The 10,639-nt window shown below is 30.8% G+C and overlaps 2 protein-coding genes across 2 annotated transcripts; both read left to right on the top strand.

Annotated features, from left to right (window-relative positions):
• Positions 1-2,668: 2,668 nt before the first annotated feature.
• Positions 2,669-3,169, top strand: LOC108912319. Its single transcript, XM_018717527.1, has one exon. The coding sequence runs from the start codon at positions 2,669-2,671 to the stop codon at positions 3,167-3,169; it is 501 nt and encodes a 166-aa protein (XP_018573043.1).
• Positions 3,170-3,970: 801 nt separating this feature from the next.
• LOC108912308 (sulfotransferase 4A1-like) lies at positions 3,971-6,623 on the top strand. Its single transcript, XM_018717521.1, has 4 exons — positions 3,971-4,166; positions 5,290-5,389; positions 5,624-5,777; positions 6,108-6,623. The coding sequence occupies exons 1-4, from the start codon at positions 3,971-3,973 to the stop codon at positions 6,621-6,623; spliced, it is 966 nt and encodes a 321-aa protein (XP_018573037.1).
• Positions 6,624-10,639: the final 4,016 nt, after the last annotated feature.

Below are 10,639 nucleotides of genomic sequence, written 5' to 3'. Positions count from 1 at the left end.
AGAATGGTAATCATACTGTGTTTAGGTGATGATTTCTATGCTCACATAGAGAATTTTCATGATGGAAAAATTTCAAATGGAATTTGCGAAATAAAAAATTAAATATATGGATTACAAACCCTGAGATCACAAAAGGGGTTGCACATATTTGTGAATATTTGAATCAACTGATAGATACAAATAGGCGCTTCTTTTTTAATTTTCGACAAAATTAAATTTTATTTGAAGTTATACCTATTTAAATTTTAATATGATCTAATATATTTAATCAAATTTCATAATGCTGTGATCATATGAAAAATCAAAATTTTGAGAAAAATTAAAGAATGGTTGTTGATATCTACCAGTTGATTACATTACATTACATTACATTATTAATGTTGATTAAAGTATTTTGCAAATACATTTGCTACACTTTTCGATAGTCCTCTTTGTGAGTCTAGAAATCATCCCCTATTTTATTATTAATGTATTACCACTTTAATTTTCTCTAGCTGCCACTGACCTTTAGTATTGGTCTTCTTCTTTTAATCATGTTCATGTAATGGATTCCACCAATGTATTATTATTATTGCGGTATGTTTAAAACATTCTAATCTTTGATTGGCTCGACAGAATCGATCACATCGAATAAATGCGAGTAAAATAATAACGCTTAAATTTCAGATAACTAAAAAAAATTACGAACGAAAATTACTACGCCCATATTAAGTATTATAGAATACGACATATATTATAAAGAACCTAAAAAGTTGTATTACCATATAAAATGTCACACGGAGATATAGTAACTAGCTATATCTGTAGTAAATGGTCAAAAATTTACCTGTACTAAATTTCAACGCAGTACATACTTTTTTGAAAAGATATGGCTAAAATTGGATTAAAAAAATTTTTGACGCCCATCAGAAAATAATCGTCCTATTTTGTAATATTCATCACCTAAATTTTTACACTAATTTCCAGAAAAACCTGTATAATGTACTGAAAAGTATTAAAATCAAAACCGACCGCAGTGCAAATTTTATATTCAATCTTAATTTGGCCCAGATAATCTGCCTGATGTACTGTAATAATAACATTGAAATTAACTCGCTGTTTTTAAGCACTTATAAATTAATAATTATTTTTGTTTTCTACAGTAATTACGTGTCCTAGTATCTAATTTAAATGAAATTTGAATAGAATTAGTTTTTAATTTTAAATTTGTTGATTATTAGTTTTTCCAGTGATAATTTCAACACCTGTTGTTTTGTACTAATTATTCGAACATAATGAAGTTCAGTGGTTTAATCCCACTAAACTACAACCCGTCTAAATTTTGTTGCGATACACTGATGATTCTTTGAGTAATGTTAAACCAAAAATGGTAAATAAACGCAAATTCTTAATTTTCGAGATAATGTGCTACATTAAAAAAAAATCTCGTTCAAACATTTCTCTGAAGACTAAGTTTGATGCATAATGATGAAACTTAATAATTTATCTAATTAAAGATAAAAATTCACTGAATTCTGATATATGAATATGCGTGCCAGTGAAAACTCCAGAAATCTGATGCTATTGAATATTTTGAAAATTCAATCAGGACCTACAATTTCCTGCGGTGTTTTAATTAAAAAAGATGTCCTTCATTTTAGTTTAAAAATGAACCATTTTGAATTTATCACTTTTTTATTAATTTTCATTCTTTTGCTAGAAATACTATTTTAAACACAAATTAATCATCAGAAATTATGTATTTAAAAAAAAGTAATTAAGAATTGTTCGTTTTTTTCCAAATAAAATGGAAGATATCTTTTATTTTTGGAACTATACCGGGTGATTCAGTTTGATATTGGCGGCCTCGTTTCTCTTTTATTTTAATAAGTAGCTATAACAAACCTTATATATATTTAAATCGTCGCTCAAACTCTATCAAATGGCATTATTATATCGTCTCCATGGTAACATATGTCAAAATTACTATAGTCAACTGTTTTTGTTCAAATAGCACACTATATATTTTTTTATCAATTCTGGAAGATATTTTTTTTCTGCGTTCAGCTATATAAGGAAGTCTATAGTTTCAATAGAAATATTGCTAGAAAAACAGCAAAAATGATGAACCCCACTTTCAGTAGCTTTATTCTAAAAATGATAGCCAGTATTGAACTGAACTGTATTTTTATTCTTTTTTTATCCAAAATGAGTGAAATGAGTTAATTGAAATAATTTCAGCATTGCAGTCTTGTGAACTAAAAATAATTTGTACAGATTGTGATCAAAGTTCCACTAACAGATAGCTATCAAACAGTTAGTTTCCGAGTCATCAAATAAATCCAAAATGTAAAACTAATTTGTCCCATGTTCGTAGTTTTACCTATTCTAATTTATTTAAAAAATTGAGTCAACATCTTGATCCAGTAGAAGTAAAATTTATTGAGTCACAATTATTAGAAGTACGAAAAAAACGACCTATCTGCACTTTTAATGTTAATGGGCGAGGAAATTATTTCCATTTTTGACGTTCCTCATTTGCTTAAGTGAAGACGAATTTGTGGTAAATAGTGAATTAATATTTAAATCAAAGAAAACGGGAAATTATCACGAAGAGATAAATGCAGAGGTATAGGAGAAGTGGTTTGGGCAAATTATTGAAAATTTGGAACCAGCATCTGTCGTCGTTATGGATAATGCCTTTTATCATAGTCGAAAGTGCGAATTAACGCCACAACAGTCATGGAGGAAGGCAAGGATTCAAGAATGGTTACGAGACAAAGGTGCTCCTTATGATGAAACCAGCTTAAAAACAGAATTGCTTCAGCTTGTGAAGCTACATGCCCATAAATATAAAAAACTCGCTGTGGATGAATTAGCGCTAAGCCATAGAATCACCGTACTAAGATTGCCCCCCTATCATTGTGAACTAAACCCAATCGAGTTAATTTTGGCACAAGTTAAAGGGGAAGTGGCTGGAGGAAATAGATCAGTTAAATTGGCTGATGTTCAACGCCATCTTAAGAAAGCACTAGAAAACGTTACAACAGAAGACTGGAGAAAGTGTATTAATCACGCTGATAAAGAGGAAAAGAAAATATGGGATGTAGATAATATGGTTGATGAAGTTATCGATCCTTTTATTATCAATGTCGGTAATAGTGATAGTGATAGTGATAGTGATAGATGATAATGGAGTACCGGAAACTGACTGATTGTCTTTAGATGCGGTATTATTTTTTGGAATTGTTATTATGGTTTTTTTAATATTATTTGTGTTATTACTAGAAGAACATTTTATTTTATTTTATTGTTATATTATTATATCTGCAATTTGTTTTAATGTGGAATTGTTACATTTTTTTTCATGATTATGTGTGTTATTACTTGAAAAAAATTTTATTTTGTTAATATTAGACTGTTGTTTACTGGAGAATTTTTAATTTAATGAGGAAAATAGGGCTACTGGCAAACTACCCACTATAAAAAAATGGTAACGCACCATACGCAATAGTTCATGAGTGGTGTGAAAACTTGCTTTTATTTATAACGTTCTCTTATAATGTCGTTTAGTAGATTTTTAAAATATCCATTATATTAAAGGGTAATACTACTGTTCTTGACTCCTTCAGAAAAGAAAATCGTCCCCGCATATGTTTCAGACCGATATTGCTAAATTTGTTGGACTTCGCCCTATTCAAACATATTGGTTAGAATTTTAGTCTAATTATTATATTATTATACGAGTATCTAATTATAAAACATTTATATTTAATATTTATGCTTTTTGCTACTTTTCTTTGGAAACTTTCAAGTTAAATTTCTTCTCAACTTTCACCGCCTGTGGAAAAATTGTGAAATCTTCAAATATAGTTATAATGTATATCTAAATATTTTACAATACGAAAGTGGGCTAGACAAACGAGTCAACAACTTAAATTAACTATTTCGAATTTAGTTCTATTATAAACATTTTGGTGACCGGACAACCATGAGCATCACTTACAAGCCCATAGATGGTACATATGCCGAAATTTACGAAAAAGTAACGGGAATTAAGAACTTCATGTTAGAGTATAATCCAGGAAAACTAATTAACAATTTTCTCTACAAGGATATCGCCCAAAAAGTGTTGGATACGCCTGTTAGGAAGGAAGATACGTGGTTGGTCAGTTTCCCCAGAACAGGTTATTATTTTTTTAAATTATTTCTACATGTATTAACTTTAATAACTATAATCTTTAAAGCAGTAATTCAGGAATGTATTAAAACTATTGTATCTACCAAATTCAATCAGACACAGGGGCAGGAAGTGAATAAATTGTTTAAAAGTGATGTTTTGAAGCTAAACTTTTTGCAGCATTAAATTTAAAGCGTTTAGTTGCCTTTGGAGCATATTTTGTCATTTAATTTAAAGTGTGTAAACTTTAAACACGTAGTATACAACTTTAAATTGGTTTAAGTCAGAGATATCGTACTTGATACACTTCTTTATTTTTTTAAGCCTCTACATATATTACTTGCATATGTAAGAAACTTATATACAGGATGTCCTCACCCCTTTGACCATTCCATAAAATTTTATATCTACGCCTATTGTCATCAAATTTAAATTTTATTTCCTTATAAACAGGTTTTGTAATATGAAAAAAAGTTTAATGAACATTCTTGCTAAATTGCTTCCTAAGGGTACTGAGGGTATTTAAAATATGCCCTAAATATGGGTTTTATTTAGGAAACATGTACACAACAATTATTTTTCTTATTTTTTTGGGTACAGTCGCTTTTTGAAATATTAAAGTGGAATTTTTTGAAAACCTCATACTTTATTGCATAGTTTATAAAATCAATTATTGCATTTAACTAAGATTTTGCTGTTTTACTCGTAATCCATACCAGTCCAGTTATTTAACTTTTACAAGAGGCAGCAATCTTTAAAAATGGATTTTGTATGTTAGATAACCATAGGCGCACATTTTTTATATGAAAAGTCAAGAGGATAGAGTCACCAAAAAAAGCTTGTATATAATTGTATCACGTGTTAAACTTTCATAAATAAAAATCTTTTTAAAGTTGTATGAAATAATGTCGTTTCGCAACAAAAATTAAAAACGCCCTCTATCTTTTAAGTGAATCATACTGTAGGTATATGGTGTCTCCCATCCAATTTTTCTCAATATTCGAGCCTGCCTACTTTTGCCCATCCTCTCAAGGAAAATAAGAAGCTTCCAAGAAGTGACAAAATTAAATCATCCCGTACAATAATTAGTAATCAAACATTAGCAGTCCTCTTTATTTAATATATTGCAGGATCGACATGGTGTCAGGAAATGATATGGTTGATCGGAAATAACTTGGATTTCGACACAGCAAAAAATACGTTGCAGCACTATAGGGCGCCAATATTAGAGTAAGTATCGACAGTCATATATCAATTGTATATAAGGCTTTTTTTCGTGAGTGAAGTCGTATGTTGTAGTATGTGTAGTATGAGTGAAAGAACAGATTTGAACTACCATATATGACAAATAAGATCAAAAGAGATAGAAATAGTAACTACAAGTCAGATATTCACCAATATTCAGTCGCGAAAAAAAGCCTATAATTTCTTTTAAATTAACTACGTTAAAATGGTTTGTTGCAGGACTTACTCTGCTATACATGAGTATATCGATGTATTCAAAGAAAAATTTACTGACTCCTTGGACTACATTAACAATTTACCCTCACCGAGATATATAAAAACCCATCTAAGATCTTGCTTACTTCCCACTGAACTTCATAAGGTGAAACCAAAAGTAAGTAAATAGGTATCATTTTTGTTATCTAAGCATTTCTTTTTCTTCGAAGTAATTAATAATTTGACCATGAAAGAACGATCTTAAAGATAAGTAAAATATTCTATTATCATTAATCATCTATCAATATACAAGGCAGAAAAGCGACCCTGTGAAAACTCTTAGGGCTGATTCTTCTTGTCAAAACAAACAAAGAACAATGGTATCAATTCATAATTCTTCAACAACTGTTAAAAACATATATTTCAAATTTGGTATAGTGGAAACCTTTAATTATTTTCCTGCTTCGTAACTTCCAAGATCGATCCAGTACTATAGATTTTTTTTCAGATAATCTACGTGTTGAGGAATCCAAAAGACGTATGCATCTCCTATTTCCATCTCACAAAATGCGTGTACAACATCGATATACACTTCGAATCATTCTGCGAACTCTTTCTAAACGACGCTGTCGCTTACGGAGGACTATTTGACCACTACTTCGACTTTTGGAACAGGCGCCACGAGAGCAACATTCTAGTTTTAAGGTACGAAGAGATGGTTGCGGACACCAGAGGAGTGTTGAAGCAAATCGCTGATTTCATGGGAAAACCTCTTTCCGAAGAAGACATTTCAGCGTTGGAAGAGTTTGTGAGCTTCAAGAATATGAGGGTCAACAGGGCATGCAATACAGATCCTTTGCTCGAGGCGAAAAATCGACAAGAGTATTTTAAGAAGACGGGGATTCATTTCATAAGAAAAGGCAAAGTTGGCGATTGGAAGAATTATATGTCGCCAGAAATTGCTAGAAGGTTTGATGAATATATCGAAAAGCATACTGAAGGGACTGACCTCTCTTTTGATTGATTTATTTCCAAATGATTTTTTATTAGTGTTTTTTTTCATTTAATTTCATTTGGGTGTCTTTGTAATCTATTTAATTAATTACTTGTACTTAACTAATTTATAGTAGTTACGATATTTACAATTTTATATTTTTAATTATTTGTAATTCTCAAGGGAAGCATTTTGTATAATAAAAGTACCTTCTTGTGACTGGAAGGGATAAAATTAAGGAAGGAAGGGTATTGTCAAATCATGATTTGAGTAGTGGTGACATATAACCTACAACATGAAAACATTCTTTATACAGGGTTATTCGGTCATAATGTCATTAATTTTAACCACGTATTCGGGAGGCTTAATAAAGACAGAAAATCAAAAAAAAATATTTTTTACTCGACTTTTAAAAATGAAGGAAATCAACCCGTAACTCCCGCTAAGAGGGCGGCCCTGCCAGATGCCCGGATGCTCGGAAAATTTTGTAACGTAATGTCACGAACAAATCGTCAGCTGAAGCGAACAGCGTTGCCAAGTTCACATCATAATCTGTGGTTCACATTTAATTAATCCGCTTTAGTATACGGATACATATGTACGAAACTAATAAAATGCAAGTAAATAAAGGATCATGCTGCATTTTATTATAACTAATTTTAATAATTGTATTAACTTAGTGCAAAATGTTTTAACAAGCCTGACTTCTCGAAGTCAACTTTCGTTAAAAGAAAATAAATAAAGCAGAGGTTTGTAGGCACACCGTATTTTATGAAATAAAAAAGTCGGTCGGCACACTAAATACCCGAATATACAAAATACACTACACACGGTTACAAAACCATTACCTAACAATTTAAAGCGTTTATTCAAATCTACCACCCTCCATTTCTCCCGCATTTTTCCCGCAAAGGAGTTAACATAACACATTTTCAAAAAGTTCAAGCTTTAGAAGCAGCTGATTTCCCCAATCGTCTTGAATTTTGCAATTGGTTCCTAAATCGAAGTGCAGCAGAACTTTATTAACAAAGTGTTCTGGACGCATGAATGCTGTTTTACTCGTGCTGGCATTTTAAACAGGTAAAAAACATAAGTATTGCTTTCTCAAAAACAATAAGTACCTACCTATGTTACTCCTAAGTTTAGATTTACACTAAAGTTTACATTTATTATGTAAACTTTGGTTATACGCAACTGGATATTGAATAATAAATTGAAATACTAAAACTGTGTATTATTTAACATAATAAATGATAACACGTGAAAACGTTAATAGTATTATTAAAAATGATAAATTGTAATAACCGTACATTCGAAAACAATCATCCCTATTCATTACATTCAATTTGATGACACGATTTTCTTTTATAAAAGACCGACAACTTTTTGCTCTACTTTGCCTACGATCCTACTACAGTTCGTATTAGTCTAGGAGCCAGATAGGGTTCCGTGTACTAGCTATAAAAATAAACTTTTTACAGCCATTTATACATTTAATTTGTTGATAACAATTAAACTGACCACTTTCAGGGTTTGCGACCAAGTTTTTTTGGATTCAGGAGGACAAAATACTTTGGAATAAGTTGTTTGCAGCCGTGGCACTCTGATTGGCAACGGAACCCTGTCTGGCTCCTAGTGCACGTGCAAATTAGAAGGGTAGTGACCTCGACACAGGTTAGCCTAGGTCGGAAACACGTACCAAGTTGTTTATTTGTCTCCGTTCGAATGTTTTTTTATCTTCTATTACTTACAGTGAATATTTAAATACTACATACATTTCACAGTTATGAAATTATTTGAACTCTTGGAGTTTTGTAACTTCAATATTAAATTTTATTTAAAATGAAACAGAGCTAATTTCTTTGCAGCCAATAGTCACATTTGGTTAGATGAAAACCCGCAGGCAGGAGTGTATGGCGATCGTTTAATTGGGCCGCATTTTCTACCTGAACATCTGAATGGGCCGCGTTACTTTCAATTTTTAGTAGAAGGCTTACAGCAAATTAAAAAATTATCACTATGATGTTAATAAAAACTGATTTTTGGCAAGGCATGCTCAGACCTCCTCGAGGTTCTTGCCAGGCAACAATAACAATTTAATATGTTGATTGCATAATTATAAAAAATAATTTATTATTTTAAATTATTATTGGCTGACGTGAGCAAACCGTTTATTTATTGAGCGAAAATATATAAATATGGCAACATTGCATCTAGGTCAGTAGACCTAGTTACCGGTGCTGTTACCGGTCAGTAACAGCCTGAAAAGGGGGTTAAATAATGATTTGAAAATATTTTTTTCAGCTTAAATATGCATTTAATTTTTTTTTTAATCACGCCATCGTATTATACTCATTTTTCTCTATCTGCTCTTAAAATTAATGACATTATGACTGAATCACCCTGTATATCTAGAAAGGAAGAAAGGGCCTAAATTGAATAAAGATATGTTTATTTCAAGTAATAAAAAACACTTAAGGAAATTGAGGATATAATCCGGACGAATTAGATCAAACATATGCCTGTTTCAATAATCGGGTCTAACTCGAATTTTATGGGTTTAAATTAAGTAAAAAATACACAGAATAAAAGCCCAAATTCTTGTATTTGTAGAGGTCGAGCGTCATATTGTTTATAACAAAAGGAAAAAATAATAATTCCTCTTTTTTCAGTTTTATATCTCCGAAAATAAGCTTCTAATCGACGTAAGGTATACTTATCAATTTTGTTCCTGAGGAAATTTGTTACAAGAGCAGGCTTTTGCGAAAGTTCGTAAAAATTCTTTTACATTGCAAAATTAGCGCTGAAAGAAAAATATGCCAAATTTTCGGCATTAAATAAAAAGAATGAATTTCACAGAAATTGGATGAAACTACAGGAAAAGATAACTGTTGGGGTGCTCAACAAATACCTGCAATCCGGACTCCCAACATCAAAATGGCGGCCTTCTGCAAATTTATAAAGTCGAAAATGCAAGCGCGTATATCTTCTGCCCAAGTCAAGATATCGAAATTCTGTAAAAAAGTGTGGATAGGTAATTACATTGTCCCGCGGTTGCGTAAATTTCAGATTTTTAAGTTGAAAAATAAAAAAGTTACTAACAAAAAAACGGCAACTAGGGACCTTATCTCGGCGGTTTTTTAATATACAGATTTCAAACCAATTACATCAAATAGTGCTTAAAAAAACTTGAATTTAAAAAAAGTGATGCTTTCGATATTTTGAAAAATAAGGTCTTTTTAAGTATTTAAAAAACAAATGTCAATTATTTCTTTGAAAAAAATTATCAGTATTATATGTATTTACCGTACTCAGAAGAGGTCGGCGTATTGTATATTGTCTTAAAATTAACTGTTACAATTATTGCGTAAATTGTGTCTAGCATATTATTGAATGTTACAATATCAACATTACATATAAGTACTGCATTTATAGTATTTAAAAGAACTGTTACATTCAGTTCGATATTCGAATATAATGCTTTTTAAAATTACATTATAGTGGGCTGCGATAGCGACTTTGACATTCTGAGCAGTAAGTTCATGCATTTCATCAGATTCAAGCAACAATAAATTTCAAACAAATTACATTTTCGTTACTAAAAAGATGTCGGGCCTGTGTTCGTGGAAATGGAGTATTTTTGAGCATTTACTCAAATAAAATCATTAAAATTATGACTAATGCTATTAATTTCTTTATTCGAATAAATAACCGAATGATTAGTGTATGCCATGTCATTTAAGTAAAAGTGTTTTCACTTGATTTTTTAAGTTTTACTCAAAAATCAGGTTTTTTTTCGAAAAACATAAGAGAGTAGTAATTTGTAGAAAATTAAAAGGCGAATCCGAAAGTTATTTTTAATGACAGTTTTACAAAAATGAATTTAATCACATTTGAGTTTGTTTCGTTGTTGATTTTTAAGGCTTCGAAATTATTGTATTTCGAGTACCTATCTTTCCGAAATTTTTTTAAATTTCTTGCAAGGTTCCTGTTATTTAAAAAAATTGTCTGATTCCAGCGTCATCCACGATTTGCTTTGGAAAAAT

The sequence above is a fragment of the Anoplophora glabripennis genome, unplaced genomic scaffold, assembly GCF_000390285.2.
Source record: "Anoplophora glabripennis isolate ALB-LARVAE unplaced genomic scaffold, Agla_2.0 scaffold35, whole genome shotgun sequence".
NCBI lineage: Eukaryota > Metazoa > Arthropoda > Insecta > Coleoptera > Cerambycidae > Anoplophora > Anoplophora glabripennis.
This window is presented reverse-complemented; position numbering and strand designations above follow the sequence as displayed.